Source organism: Nuphar pumila, chromosome 2, assembly GCF_984573655.1.
Source record: "Nuphar pumila chromosome 2, dmNupPumi1.hap1.1, whole genome shotgun sequence".
Taxonomy (NCBI): Eukaryota; Viridiplantae; Streptophyta; class Magnoliopsida; order Nymphaeales; family Nymphaeaceae; genus Nuphar; species Nuphar pumila.
Window position 1 is genome coordinate 4,861,005 of NC_143250.1, and position 16,093 is coordinate 4,877,097.

Here is a 16,093-nt window from a genome sequence, read left to right on the forward strand (position 1 = left end):
GCTTGTCTGTCAAAATCCCACAAAATCCATTCAGCAAAAATCCATCTTAGTTGTGCATATTTTGCTAAGAAAGTCTCTTAGAGCAAGGATGACAAAAATCCACATCGAATTTCAGATATGAACATACCCAGGAAGTACACACCATCAGAAATAAACAAAATTTTAAATTTTAAATCCATGGGGTATGCCCAATATACTCACGTAACTTGCCCATAGTAAAAAGAAAAGAAAAGAAAAGACACAAAACCCCAAATGAACACCATTATCCGAATAATAACAAAAGTCATAGTTCAAGATCTATATGATTACGGACCTTCGCTAAGAGATTGTCTCAAAGCTCCATGTTGAGCTACCCATAGAACAGAGGCAAGCCTAAATAAGTGATCAGAAGCTAGCCTTAACTCCCCAACTGAGGAATTGCTCATTCACAGTTCCACCATTGTCATTCCGACTCCTGATAAAACATAAAATAAGTAAACAACCTAGAATTTTCACCATTACTTTCCTAGGGACAATATTCTCACGCACTTTTTTTTCCTTATACTGCTGCAGCCAGTTCGCGCAAGAAAAACAGAGACAAACAAACATTGAGGAAACATGAGTAGAGGAATCAAAAGGTGTGCATCTTTTCGGAGAAGCGATTTCATCACCTTCTCGTTAGCTTCTGCAGAACCATTTGAGCAGGCACATACAACAGAAGATTCTTCCATGGACAGAAGATGGCTCAGGAAGCTGCTGATTGATTCCACAGGGCGTCTCCTCCTCACCGATTATTGTAGTGTCGATTCCATGCCCAATGTTTCTGGATGGTGACCCCACATCGTTTACAACAATAGCGACAGTAGCGTCTGCATTAGCTTCCAATGTCGATGGTGAAGCAGTGTCCCTCTCATCAGATACTGAGCTGATTGATTCAAGGACAAAATCACTAGGGAAAATCAGCTTTGGCCATCCCCTGAGACCTGGCGTGAGATAATCCTGTTGATGCAGTTTTATGCACCTTTCTTGATTCCCAACCCTGAGGAGCAATGTCCAGTAGTTGGAAGAGGGAAATTGGCGATAGATCTTCCTGTACTCTTGGGTCTTTTTAGAGTATCCACTTATCAGTACTTGTTCCTCTACTTTTTTGTGGCATTCTTCAGGACGCTCCTCAAGTTTACTCTCTTCTTCTTCTTCTTCAGGTCTTTCCTCAATTTTACTCTCTTCACCTTCTTCTCCTTCGTTGCTTTCATCTGCAGATTCTTCCCCTTCGTTGCTTTCCTCTGCAGATTCTTCACCTTCTTCCTCTTCATTGCTTTCCTCTGCAGATTCTTCACCTTCGTTGCTTTCCTCTATAGATTCTTCACCTTCTTCGGGATATTCCTCACCGTCGCTCTCAATCTTATTTTCTAGGTCCACTTCCTCCACTTCACCGTCAATATCCCACACCATTAAATCTTTTAAACTTTTCAACTCCCATAAAGGAAGTGAAGTTGTCAGCTTTGTACCATGGATGTCCAACTTCTCCAGCTTCTCAAGGGACACTATGGATCTGGGAAGCTCTTTAACGTGGGTGCGATCCAAACTGAGTTCTTTTAAGTTTACCAGATTCCCCAAAGAATGAGGCAATGCACTTATTTGCTTACAGCCCGATAAGATTAACTTCTCCAGTTCAATCAACCCCACAATTGAATCAGGCAGGCGTCTAAGTCTACGGCAACATGTCATCTTCAATGTCTTTAGGTTCAAAAGAGAGGCTATAGAATCAGGAAGCTCTTCTATGCTTGCCTCTGAAATGGTAATAGACACCAGAGTTTTCATAATTCCGATGGAATTAGGCAACGCTCTTAATGATCTACAGTTGTCGAATGTTAACTCCTCAAATTTGGTCAAACCGCCAACTGATTCAGGTGTAGTCTTGAGATCGTCGATAGGATCGGGTAGCACTCTCAATGACTCACAATCGACCAACTCTAGTCCCTTGAGTTTCCAAATTGAATGCGGCAAGCTTCTTAGCCTGTGGCAACCTCTCACATACAATCCCTCCAAATTCTGAAGGGCTCCAATAGAACGGGGAAGCACTCTAATTTGTGTTTTATTTAAGTTGTTCAAGTTCCCAATTGAATCCGGCAAGCTTCTTAGCCTTTTACAATAAGACAGAGACAGATACTCTAAATTGTGAAGGGACCCAATAGAAAGGGGCAGCTCTCTAATTTTTGTTCCACTAAGACTCAACTCACGGAACTTGTTCAAGTTCCCAATTGAATCTGGCAAGCTTCTTAGCCTATCACAACCAGACAGAAACAACTTCTCTAAATTGTGAAGGGACCCAATAGAAAGGGGCAGCTCTCTAATTTTTGTTCCACTAAGATTCAACTCACGTAACTTGTTCGAGTTCCCAATTGAATCCGGCAAGCTTCTTAGCCTATCACAACCATCCAGATATAGTTCCTCTAAATTCTGAAGGGCTCCAATAGAAGGGGGGAGCTCTTTAATTTTTGTTTTACGAAGATTCAAGTAACGTAACTTGTTCAAGTTCCCAATTGAATCCGGCAAGCTTCTTAACCTATCACAACAATATAGAGATAGTTTCTCTAAATTGTAAAGGGACCCAATAGAAAGGGGCAGCTCTCTAATTTTTGTTTCGTTGAGATCCAACTCGCGTAACTTGTTCAAGTTCCCAATTGAATCCGGCAAGCTTCTTAGCCTATCACAATCATACAGAAACAACTTCTCTAAATTGTGAAGGGACCCAATAAAAGGGGGCAACACTCTTATTTTTGTTAAACAAAGATTCAACTCACGTAACTTGTTCAATTTTCCAATTGAATCCGGCAAGCTTCTTAGCCTTTCACAACCACACACAAACGTCTCTAAATTGTGAAGGGACCCAATAAAAAGGGGACACACACTTATTTTTGTTTCACCAAGATCCAACTCACGTAACTTGTTCAAGTTCCCAATTGAATCCGGCAAGCTTCTTAGCCTATCACAATAAGTCAGAAACAACTTCTCTAAATTGTGAAGGGACCCAATAGAAAGGGGCAGCTCTCTAATTTTTGTTCCTTTAAGATTCAACTCACGTAACTTCTTCATATTGCAAATTGAATCTGGCAGATAAGTGATAGCCTCACAACCAAATAAGTTAAAGACAATCAACTCCGTAAGACGACCAATGGATTCATCAAGTGAGCCCAATTTCTTACATCCCCAGAGTGAGAGTTTTTGTAAATTTGGTAAACGATCAAAATTAGGAGATTTCTGAAGTTCATGGCAATACTCAAGCTTAAGAACTCTTAAACCATGGAAGACCTGCCAACATGCAAAAACCGTTGTCATGTTTAAGGAAGGAATCACAATTGAAAAAGTGGAAAGAAAGAAGGAAATATAAACATTAATTAAAATACTAACCTTATTTCCATCCCATAGTCGCACTATTTTACTATTTGATAAGTCGAGATACCCAATCCGCTTGAGGTCGAACTCCTCTGGTAGTGATCCTAACATGCAGTCATGCCATTCTAAACATCTCAAACTTTTGGGCATTTTGCTGAAATCAACTTCAAGATTGACTCCTTTGATACGAAGCAATCTCAAACTGGACATTCTGGTGAAAGCTTCAGTGCTCAGACTTTTGGTAGCTTCATCACTTAAATAACCAGGACCATGAATAAGGAGGCCTTCAATATTTTCTGATCCCTGGATGTGCCCAACATGTACACTGTCAAGTTGTGAAATAGAGAACGACATTGACGCTAAGGTTTTTTGCATGATACCATATATGACCGCAAATGTGAAAATATGACAAAAAAATAGCAAATTTATTTTGTTTCTTTTCAGTTTTGCCCTTAATTTGTCATGCCTCCTTCCTTTTTCTAGGCCATAATAACTTATCCTCTAATTTTTCAGGTGACAAAAAGGGAAAAATTATAAAAAAACAAAACTTGTGGCCAATCTCTGCATTATGCCCAGAAATTAGCTCCATCTACGTCTATTAGTAAATAAATTGCACCATTAATTATTTATTACCTTAGAATCATTCAATGCATCATATCGATCCCATATCCTGCTACCGTTGGCTATGTTTCTCCCCATATCTCGCAATTGATCATGCATCACCAAGAAATTATATTGACCAATCTTCAAGAGAGATTTATGCAAGAGCACTTGAATTGTTAGGTTGGAGGCGAACCCACACGCTTTGAGTGCATCGGTCACATATTCTCTTTGGTTACCAATAAACAAGCATGCGATGTCGAGAAATATTGTCTTCTGCTCTTGGTCAAGCCCATCGTAGCTTATTTTCAACCTTCCTTCAATACTAGTGTGAGGAACACGCTTCAACTTCTCCAACATTTCTTCCCATTGTCCTTCCTCTGTCTTGTCAAACAACTCTGAACCCAATACTTCCAGTGCTAAAGGAAGTCCACCCGTGACTCTTACTACTTCTCGGGATATCTTCATAAATTGGTCGAGAGGCTGGCTATTCCCGAAAGCATGCCAACTAAAGAGCTCAAGTGATTCTTCTGCATCCATTTCTTCAGGCCTATAAATCTCATGATCCTTCACATGATGCACATTTAGTACGTGTTCCTCTCTCGTTGTTATTATGACCCGACTTCCTTTCCCAAACCAGTCTCGTTCACCAGCCAATTTATTAAGTTGATCTATTTTATCAACATCATCAAGAATAATGTGGACTTTTTTGCAACGGCATCTCTGCTTTATTATGCTTGCACCTTGATCCACACCATATATCTCTGGGTAATCGACTTTTGCAATCTGAGAAATGAGTTGTTTTTGCAACGTGACCAGCCCATTGGGTTGTCCTGCTGCTTCCCTGATATTTTCAATAAAGCATGCAGCATCGAACCTATCAGAGATTGTATTATAGATGACTTTGGCTAGTGTTGTTTTCCCGATGCCCCCCATCCCACAAATGCCTATCATTCTAACATCTTCAGCTTCGATGTCCAACAATTCCATCATCTTGTCTACCCGACGCTCCATTCCAACAGGGTGCTTGGTGAGATCCAATGTATTGCGTTTGTGCTTAAGCAAAACCTTCTTGACGATTATTTGGATCAATTGTGTCTCTTTTCTGCATGTTTTAATCGTTAAAGCAACACCAATAAGAGAAGAGATGCAATAAGAAAATGTCTTTTAAACATTTTTCAGTTGTATGATCATCAAAGAAATCACTATGGTATTTGGTTTTTCTTTTTTATGATGAGGAGCCCCCACCGAGAACCAGGTCACTTTGCGAGGTAAACCTCAGACCAGTTAATGTCTTAAAAGATACCAGCATATCAAGTGGGAGTCGAACCTGAGATGAAGGGCTCATCATCTTCTCCTCAAGCTCACTCCCACTCGGGCGACTGGCGAATGTTGGTATTTGATAACGCATTTAGTTGAAAAAAGGATTCACGAAGGAGTACGGATCCCAACATATTTGACATAGGATGGGATCCGTCCTACATTCAATCCTACACATCTAACCAACGGCTAGGATTATTGGTCCACATTCTCACCAGGATGTGGATTAATCCCACAACTGTTTGATTGACTGGATGTAATTAGGTCTCTCTAGATATTGTTGGAAAAAAGGATCAGGTTTTTCCAAAGGTTGTCATGTCCAATTCAATAAGGAAAGAATAAAAGCTATAAATTTTGAGGCCAGATGCATTTAAAACCACGCTCAATAGAGCAAATGAAAGAATTAAAACTGGTAAAGGAACCCAGAGATCCAAGTTGGTAGGAGCTGTCAGTTTTGCCATCTTCAACTGATAAAGTACCGCAAGATCTAATATCATAAATAGATCTATAACTGTACTACGAGATCCAAGTTGGCCCGATCAGGATGTGATTTTGAAGCCATTCACTCTTGAAAATGGCATCCAGTATGGGCCAACCATAATCCGACCAATCCCGTATCTGATCCATTTCATTCCTAGCCACAACAAGCAACCACTATCCGCAGAGAGAGAGAGAGAGAGAGAGAGAGAGAGAGAGAGAGAGAGAGAGAGAGAGAGAGAGAGAGAGCCGAAAGTAATTCAACATTACCACTCATGAAGATCAACAAAATGTTGAACCCATGAACTGAACAAGAACAAAAGCCAAAACAAATAAAGAAAGCACAAGAGAAAAGAACATTAGACAGATAAAATGGGCTCACGCCATAGCCGCGTGCCCAGATTGTGACAAAGGATAGGTAGCATCAGCAGGAGGGAGTGGAAGATCACTAAGATGCATACGCAAGATCGCATAAACATCTACCAAAACTTTATGCACCAGGTTTTGAATGTTAACTCGAATATGACGAAAATGAGCATCGTTATGCGCCATCCAAACAAACCACCAAGAGGTAAGCAACCACGTCCGCCAGATGAACCTCCACCTCTTGCTGCGCCTAATACAAACCGGCCCCAATATCAGATCTAGCGCAAATGACTCCTCTTTAACAAATACTTCTGGATGCCTCCAGGTTCTACTAAAGATTTCCATAAATATTGGGCAAGACCAGAACAAGTGAAACGTAGATTCTTCTGCAGCTTGACAAAGCACGCACCAACTCGGTAGTTGAATGCCCCACTTCTTTAAATTACTGTGGGTCTGGATCCTATCGTGCAAAATTAACCAAGCCAGGACTCGCGAACGGGGGGAAGGACCCTTCGCCCAAAGCACATCCTCGGGCAACCAATCAGCCCCTGGCGGTAGCAACGATCTATAGACTTTTTTGGTGAGAAACTCTCCGCTTGGAGCCAACGCCCACTGCAACCACTGACCAAAATTTCCGGAGACCTCAAAATGGTCTCTAAAGCAGGCTAAAGCCCTCAACCACGATTTACGCAAGTGCGAGAGCGCCAAACCTCGGGTTCCCAGACGAACCGGAATAAGAGTTGGATCCCCATATTTAGCAAGAAGAAAACTAGCACAAGGGTTATCCGGTTGGTGGGCCAACCAACATTGCTTGGCGACAAGAACAATGCTTCGCAGTCTGGGCACCGGGATGCCTAAACCACCCATACGCCGAGGTAGAACCACTGAACGCCAACCAATCAAGTGACGCTTACCTGTGAGTTTACACCCAGACCAAAGAAAGTCTGCCAGCAAGCGCGTCAGCTGCTTCTCTACTCCCACAGGCATCACAAACAGAGACATGAAAAATTCTGGAATAGTTGAAAGAACATGTCTGACTAAGGTTAGACGTCCAGCGCTAGAGAGATAAGACGACTGCCACGAAAGCAATTTGCGCTTCACTTTTTGAAGCGTCGGAGCCCAAGCTGCTGAAGATAGAGGCTTCACTTGTAACGGCAAGCCAAGGTACATAATAGGCAAGTTAGAAGTAGTGCAATTAAAAATTCTCTTTCCAGCTGCAAGCATATTGGCATTAACATTGAACATGGTAATAGAGCATTTGGTCTCATTTAGAGAAAGCCCAGACATGGAGAGAAAGAACTGAATGATAAGCTTGAACCTGAGCATCTGTTGAACATTTGCACGACCAAAAATGATCATATCATCAGCATAAGTAAGAATATGACCCGGGAAGTCGGAAACCTGCAAAGGATCAATGAAACCCGATACAACAGCCCGCTTAAGCAAGACCACAAGACCCTCAGCAACTGCATTGAACAACAAAGGTGATAGGGGGCACCCTTGCCGCAAACCCCGCCCTAGCTTGAACCGGTCTCCTCTAATACCATTGATATTTAACATGGCCTGGGCATTTGAGACCAACTCTCTCACCCAACCAGAAAAACGACGACCAATACCGAAATTTGCTAACATTTGAAATAAGAATGGCCAATGCACAGAGTCAAAAGCTTTATGAAAGTCTAATTTAAGGACAAAGTAAGGTTGACCGCTATGCTGCAAGGAATGGACCACCTCGGACGCCATGATGAACGAGTGCTGGACCCTCTTATTACGGATAAAGGCGAACTGAGAGTCTGAAAAAATCTGGTTAGCCACCGATTTCAACCTATTCGCCAAAACTTTGGCAAACATCCGATAGAGAGCACTCATAACTGAGATAGGTCGGAATCGAGAAATATCATTGGCCTCATCATCTTTCGGAATGAGCGAAATAATAGCAACATGCAAATGATAAGGCAGTCTGGAGTTACGATGAAACTCATCGAACATACTCACCACGTCTGATTTAACACAGTCCCAAAAGATTCTAAAAAAGTCGACATGAAACCCGTCAATGCCAGGCGCTTTCCAACCCGACAGATCCTTAATGGCCGAAAAAATCTCATCTTCAGAGAACCTTCTTTGCATATATCTGGCTTGCTCAAGCTGAATTGAGCCAACTAGGAAATTACCAAAGACACCCTCCCCAGTTAACGAAGCAGAATATAAGTCCTTAAAGTATAGCGAGACTGCCGGATTAACGTGCTGATTGAGATAAGAAACACCCTCAATGGAGATAGAAGGAACAACCTTCCTCCTATGACGATGGGAAGCATATGAGTGAAAAAATTTAGTGTTGCCATCACCAGCCGCAAGCCATTTCACCCTAGACCTTTGCTTCCAACGAATTTCCTCTTTGATCCTCCAGTTTTTCAAGAGCATGGTTAATTCTAAGGACCTGGCCTGAAGATTGAGAAGTTGCAAATCAGAAAGAGAGTCAGGAGAAGACATAGACTGATACAACTGAGAAATCTCTTGATCCCATGCGGCTATTTGCTGAAATTTCTCCACCTTACGACTATGAAGCCAAGCTTTGATATCCTTAGCTAGACGAGAAAGCTTATTTTGAACACGTAGCGCGGCCCAATGCACATCAACAATTTTGTTCCAAGAATTAGTAACAACCGTGAGAAAATCTGGCTCCTGAAGCCACCATTCTTCAAACGCAAAGCTCCTAGTGGGTTGAAAGCCATCTCCCCAATGAGTGATGATCTGCCCATGATCCGAGATAGAGGGAGCAAACAACACACACTTAACGTCGGGAATGAGGTCCAAAAAATTAGGTGTGACAAAGACCCTATCAAGGACCCTACAGCACGGACGGGACCGCATATTCGACCAAGAGAAGCGCTCCCCGATTAAAGGAATAGGGTAGAGAGAATGACGGTGAACAAAGTCTTGGAAACCTCGCATAGAGGGATTGGGAATTACGAGGTTATTAGAGTCATGGATAGATAACAAACAATTGAAATCCCCCATAAGAAGGTGACAATCCGCGCTGAAAACGACAACCCTATCCAAATCATCTCAAAAAGCGGGCCTCATGGCGGCGAGATTAGGACCATAAACAACAGAAACCACTACTCTTCTATCAACTGCCTGCAAATTGAAAGCAACAGACAAAGAGAAAAGACCCACATCCAGCTGTGATAAATTTAAAGACTGCTTTCCCAAGATAAGGATACCGCCTGCATGATTTACCGCTGGCTTATAGAAATAGTCAGCTCCCTGCCAGATGCTAGAAACGACCACGAGCGAGATGACCTCCATTTTAGTTTCACATAAAGCAAGAAGGTCGGGCTTTTGCTCCCTAACTCAATTAGCCAGAAACAGGCGTTTAGTGGGACAATTTAAGCCCCTAACATTCCAACAAACAGTCTTCATGGAACAAAATCTGGAAAAACCCGTGGTTGGTGGCACCGAGATGACCTTCTTGGGGACCTAGCATCGGTAGCCGAAACAATTAATGAAGGCATCCTTCTTCGCTGACCACCAGCACTGACAGACGACCTCAAGTGACCATCGAAAATGCCCAACTGCTCGCAATCTGCTCCACCAGAGTTGCAGAGAGAGTCCCCAATAATCGCAGAAATATCTGAAATCATAGAATCCATATCAACAGCTATCGCTTGCAGCTGTGAAGATGAGAGAGAGATATCCAGCAACTTAGCTGCATCGACAACTGTGACACCCAGGGGTTGTGGACTAGGATGCTGCTGACCCTGTGCTGGACTAATGAAGGAGACCGCGTCTGGCGGAATACCAAAAGATTTGGTAGAAGAAAAAACCTCAGAGACATAATGCGATACAGGGAAAGGACGAGGAACCGAGGAGCCAAGCACCATGCATCTGATTGCCATGTTGGTTCTAACATTAAACGCAATAAGATTGATAACCAGATAGTCATAGCGTCTGGAGGGAAAAATAATAAGGGACGATAGCAAATTCATCCTTTGTCCATCACGCGCAAGCCTGCCCAACCACGCCTCCAAGCTGAAATGGCAATTGGTACAAAGAGAAGCAGATACCAGGCCTCGAGCTTGAGAAAAAGCTGACGACTGAACTCCATTAGAGAAAGCATTGCTATCATGGTCAAATATTTGTGGGCTCACCCTAGACAAAGCTCGTGATGACGAGGATGGCAAAAAATTTCTCTGCTACCCACGAGCATACCTACCCAACCGCGCCATCAGTCCGCCACGAGAATTAGCGCTAAAAGAATCAGACGTCGAGCTCTGAGCATTATAAATAGTGAGCGGCAAATCTCCAAGAGATGAAGCATTGATGGCAGACCCAAATGTTTTGGGGCCCACCCCTGGCAGAACTTGCAAAGGTTGGGAGATGCCATCAAAAGCTGGCGAAGAGTCTAACATAGATGGAGCAATAGACGGAAAAGATAGCCCAAAGTGCTGCGGCTCGACTGGGACCCAGATAGACCCAATCTTGACAGCATTAAATGAAATCGCCGGGTTGTGGAGATTGCCAATCTGCACCCATGGCGAGAAGCATAATTTTTGGGAAGGCCGTTCAGGATTCCGATTTGCCGGATGACGCACCACCCCAGAAAAATCTATAGAGACTAGATTCATCCCCGATGAATGAGAATGAGAGGTGTTAGATCGTCTTCGCTTCCAGACTGGGTGCCGACGAGAGAGAAAAGATAAGCCGCACTTATGACAATCACAACGTTTATGAAAATTCAAAGAAAAACAATTAGCACACCACCAATCCCCCGGCCTGGCACGACTCAACTGAGATCTATAACGAATAGCATGGAAGGAGCTTTGCCAAGTAGATGAGACCTGCTTCCATCCTCGATCAGCAACCCATTCTGGAAGCTCACGAATGAAGAAAGGAGAAACAAGCAAAGCCTTAACAGAGCACGCTTCGAGAGGCTCCCGTCTAATAGCTTGCAGGAAAAACCTAATGTCTGAAATACGAAGAGAGCCCACATCTAGGCATGATCGGAGGGACTCTGAAAGCTTAGAGAAGAACCAACGATTGAGTCTGAAAGGCAAGACGACATCCAATCCCCATCGGCGAAGCACAAAAGCTGCACCCCAATCGTTCACTGCTTCCTTGATGAAAAGTAGGGCTCGCTGGTTGACCCTCAATGGGAGATCGGGAGCAAGTCCCCAAAAACGGCTAGACGAGGGGCGCATAACAGAAAGACGAAAGGCACCGATGAAGGAGCCTACGAAACTCTGAAAAAGGAAATAAACAAGATAGAGGCACACCTGCGAGGGTCGGGGGCTCCGGTGGTGATCGGCACGACCAACCAACGCAGCACAAGATAGGGCAACCTCCGTTCGAGTCTGCAGCGTTCGACGAAACTGGAAAACCACCGAAGGCAAACGTCGACGGTTCCTGGGCTCAGAATGGCAGCATCGGCCTTCCCTTCGGCACCGGAGAGAAGAGAGAAAAATGAAACCGTGGCTCCCACGGGTTATGCAGCAATAAGCACCGCGCTGCTCGCAAAACCCAAAACTGGAGGAAGGCTGAAGCCGCTGGATGTGTGGCTACACGGCTCAAGCAAACACGAGGTCCCACCGAGAGGATCGACTTGGGTTTGAGAAGAAAAGGAAAACAGTGGGGTCGCCGAATGGAGGCAGCGGTGGTGCATCGTCAGTGGAAAAAAAATCAAGGGAAGAACAAGACATCGTGAGCCGAGGGAGGCAGCTCAGGCATGGTGGATGTCGCGTGTGGCCGAGTTGGTGTTAGCAGCAAACAGAAAATGGAGCGGAGTTGGGGTTGTCGGCTGGTGGCTGCTGCTCAGGGCGGCCGTGCACAGGGAGATGATTCCACCGCCAGGACTAGTCGGCAACGGCTACATCAGAAGGGTTCAGCCATCTCCAAGGAAAGAGGGGATTAAGAGTCTAAAGACGGAAAGAGGGGACTCGCTCGCCATATGGTGGCCATCCTCCACTAGGGATCAGTGTTTCGGCGGAAGGGTTCGTCGGACCGACGGGGGAGTGAGGCGGCAAAGAATGTGGTGGCGGGCGGGGTCGGATGGGATGGCTGGAGAACAAATCTAAAGAGGGGGAGTGTGGCACCGGAAACAGGGAAACAAAACAAAACAGAGAGAGTTAGGTGCCGCCGGCCTGTTGGCGGCCCTGACGGGGGAGTGAGGTGGAACCGGCCGGATAATCACCGGCGGCGGTAGCCGGTGGTTGGAGGAGGAGACGGGTGAGGGGGGAAGAATGTGGTGTCGTGTGAGGGTTTCCGAGCAAAGAGAGAGTCACACCCACGAAATCAAAAGAGAGGTAGAGCAGGCAAGAAAGGGGATACGGCATAGCAGATTTTCATTTTCATCTTTATGCAGTGGGCGGCGACGGTGGATTAGGTGAATCCCGGTGATAGGTGGGGGATGGAGCAAGCACGTAGCAGAGAGATATGGTCGCAGATCTCCGGCAAGTTGGGGGAAGGGTCTCCGGCAGGGTAGATCTCTCAGAGAGAGAGAGAGCAGAGAGGGTGGTATCTGCTAACCACATTGAGCAGAGCGAGAGAGAGAGAGAGAGAGAGAGAGAGAGAGAGAGAGAGAGAGAGAGAGAGCAAACAGAGAGAGAGAGAGAGAGAGAGAGAGAGCTCAAAGGAACTACCTTCAGGTGAGAGAGAGAGAGAGAGAGAGATTAAGAGAGAGCCGAAAAGCGATCAACGTTACTTAAAAGTGAAACTCAACAAAGCGTTGAGACCCACAAGCACAAACACAACAGCATAGCATGAGAACACCACTAACACAAAACAGAACACTCATAGAGGACCGCAGAGAGAGAGAGAGAGACGAAAGAAGATCAACATTAATACTCATGAAGATCAACAAAATGTTGAACCCATGAACCGAACACAGAAGAAACAAAACTAAAATATAGAAAAAACAAAGCTAAAGAAAAGAAACTACAGCTAGCAACAAAACAACAAAGCCTACTCAACCAGGATCCGCAGGATTAGAAGAAACCACCGCTGAAGAGAGAGAGAGAGAGAGAGAGAGAGAGAGAGAGAGAGAGAGAGAGATATGTACCCATTGTACTGGTCGTCAAGATCAAAGCCTTTGAGATTACCAACTTGCGTCAATGCCTCCTTCCATTCCCTCACTTCCTCCTCTTTGATATGCTTTTCATACTCACGGAATGCTTCTTCATAGGGGCCTTTTTGTCGGCGAACATCTGAAGGATCAACGTGGTAAAAGACGGGGAAGATGATCGTGTTGCTGCGAACCATCTTAGCCAACTCCTTCAAGCACCATTGAGAGTCGGCGTAATCCTTGGACAAGATAACTATGCATAGAGCAGAGCGTTCGATCGCTCTCCAAAGGTTTTCGTCAATCCTTTTTCCACTCTCCAATTCCTCGTCATCCATGAAAGTACGGACTCCTTTATGTTTCAGAGCTTCAAACAGGTGTCCAGTGAACCCATTGCGGGTGTCCGTGCCTCTGAAGCTCAACAAGACGTCGTACTCAAATGAAGAAGAGATGTTCAACAATTCCTTCGTCTTGTTTACTCGAGGCTCAATTCCAACAGGGTGCTTGATGAGATCCAATGTATTGCATTTGCACTTTTGCAAAACCTCCTTGACGATTATTTGGATCAATTGTGCCTCTTTTCTGCATGTTTTAATCGTTAAAGCAACACCAATAAGAGAAGAGATGCAATGAGAAAATGTCTTTTAAACATTTTTCATATGTATCTTCATCAAAGAAATCACTATGGTATTTGGTTCACTTTGCGAGGTAAACCTCAGACCAGTTATACATGCATATCTAGTGGGAGTCGAACCTGAGATGAAGGGCTCATCATCTTCTCACCAAGCTCACTCCCACTCGGGCAACTGGTGAGTGTTGTTACTTGATAACACATTTAGTTGAAAAAAGGATTCACGAAGGAGTATGGATCCCAACATATTTGACATAGGATTGGATCCGTCATGCATTCAATCCTACCCATCCAACCAACAGCTAGGATTATTGGTCTACATTATCACCAGGATGTGGATTAATACCACATCTGTAATCAGGTCTCTCTAGATATTGTTGGAAAAAAGGATCAGGTTTTTCCAAAGGTTGTCATCTCCAATTCAATTAGGAAAGAATAAAAGCTATAAATTTTGAGGCCAGATGCATTTAAAACCACTTTCAATGGAGAAAATTAAAGAATTAAAACTGGTAAAGGAACCCAAAGAAGGATGCAAAACGGTCACAATAACATATGCAAAAGTCTTAAAGATATGTAACAAAACTGAAGGGTGCAAAGGGGTCAGGTTATTAGAGCAGATCTACTACTTTAGCCGGTGTTGGAGATGGGAGCGGAAAAGTAAATGGGCGTTGAGGCTGGAGTTGTTAACATCCTCCAATTGAAAATGGCCCATCTCCCCTCTCATCTCCCAGAAACAGGGCTCCCAAAACGGAGCCTAATGGATGCCTAAGATCTACTCTCACCAAGTAGGGATGCGAGGAATCCATTGATTGGACACAGTAGTTAGCAAGGTACTTAATCTGGTCTCCCTAACATACACCTGAATCAAAGATCATATTCACAGCACAAATGGCTGCTAGCTAGCTACTAAACGCATGGAGGACGGATTGGGTAAACAAATATTTTCTGATTCAGTTTGGGGTTGTACACATAATTTATGGTTTTCAAATCAATAGGTTTTGCCATCCTCAACTGATAAAGTACCGCAAGATCTAATATCATAAATAGATCTATAACTGTACTACGAGATCCAAGTTGGCCCGATCAGGATGTGATTTTGAAGCCATTCACTCTTGAAAATGGCATCCAGTATGGGTCAACCATAACCCGACCAATCCCGTATCTGATCCATTTCATTCCTAGCCACAAGAAGCAACCACTATCCGCAGAGAGAGAGAGAGAGAGAGATGTACCCATTGTACTTTTTGACAAGATCAAAGCCTTTGAGATTACCAACTTGCGTCAATGCCTCCTTCCATTCCCTCACTTCCTTCGCTTCGATATACTTCTCATCGTCAGGGTGTAGACAACAACGGCTTTCATAGTCACATAATGCTTTTTCATAGGGGCCCTTTTGTCCGCCAACATCTGAAGGAGCAACGTGGTAAAAGACGGGGAAGATGATCTTGCTGCAGCTAAACATCCAAGCCAACTCCTTCAAGCACCATCTGGAGTCGGCATAGTGCTCGGACAAGATAACTATGCATAGAGCAGAGCGTTCGATCGCTCTCCAAAGGTTTTCGTCAATCCTTTTTCCACTCTCCAATTCCTCGTCATCCATGAAAGTACGGACTCCTTTATGTTTCAGAGCTTCAAACAGGTGTCCAGTGAACCCATTGCGGGTGTCCGTGCCTCTGAAGCTCAAGAAGACGTCGTACTCAAATGAAGAAGTATTGAAAGTAGATGACATGGTTCAAAGTCTTTTAGATCTTTTGCAAGAGATGATATCAGAGTCTGAACCTGCTTTTCATCCAACGCAAGAGAAAGAAAGTGAGGAATCTTTCTCCAAAAAAGAAAGATTTTTGTAGGTGCTATGATTGATATCCACACCATTAATTTTCTGTGGTTGAGAAGAATCCACGCACTCTCACTCTCACAACCACACCCCCGCCCCTTTGTGGGTCCGCTACAGCAGAGAGGGGCGGAGTGACATTGCTAATGTCACCCACCCTCGGATCCTCTCTCTTATTGAGCCTTTGACTCTGCACTTGAATTGGAAAGCATCTCCTGTTTACCTAGAAAAGAAAGTTTACTACAATAATAATAATAAAATAATCCGTTTGCCATCCTCTGATACTTACCTATTCAAAAAAGTTTACTACAGCAAAAACTCTCTCCAATAGCAATCTTGCAAACATTAATTTATGAAAATTGTAATTGGAATTGATGGCTACACCATTAATTGGAATTGCAAACATTAATTTATGAATAGGGCTATCAATGGGTTG

General features: G+C 43.9%; 1 protein-coding gene across 1 annotated transcript; it reads right to left on the reverse strand.

Moving 5' to 3' along the window:
• Positions 1–460: 460 nt before the first annotated feature.
• LOC149844551 (uncharacterized) lies at positions 461–15,814 on the reverse strand. The gene is made up of 5 exons (XM_089994767.1): positions 15,059–15,814; positions 13,196–13,777; positions 4,009–5,080; positions 3,391–3,678; positions 461–3,291 (listed from the first exon to the last, which is right to left on the reverse strand). The coding sequence occupies exons 1-5, from the start codon at positions 15,553–15,555 to the stop codon at positions 658–660; spliced, it is 5,073 nt and encodes a 1,690-aa protein (XP_089850893.1). The 5' UTR covers positions 15,556–15,814; the 3' UTR covers positions 461–657.
• Positions 15,815–16,093: the final 279 nt, after the last annotated feature.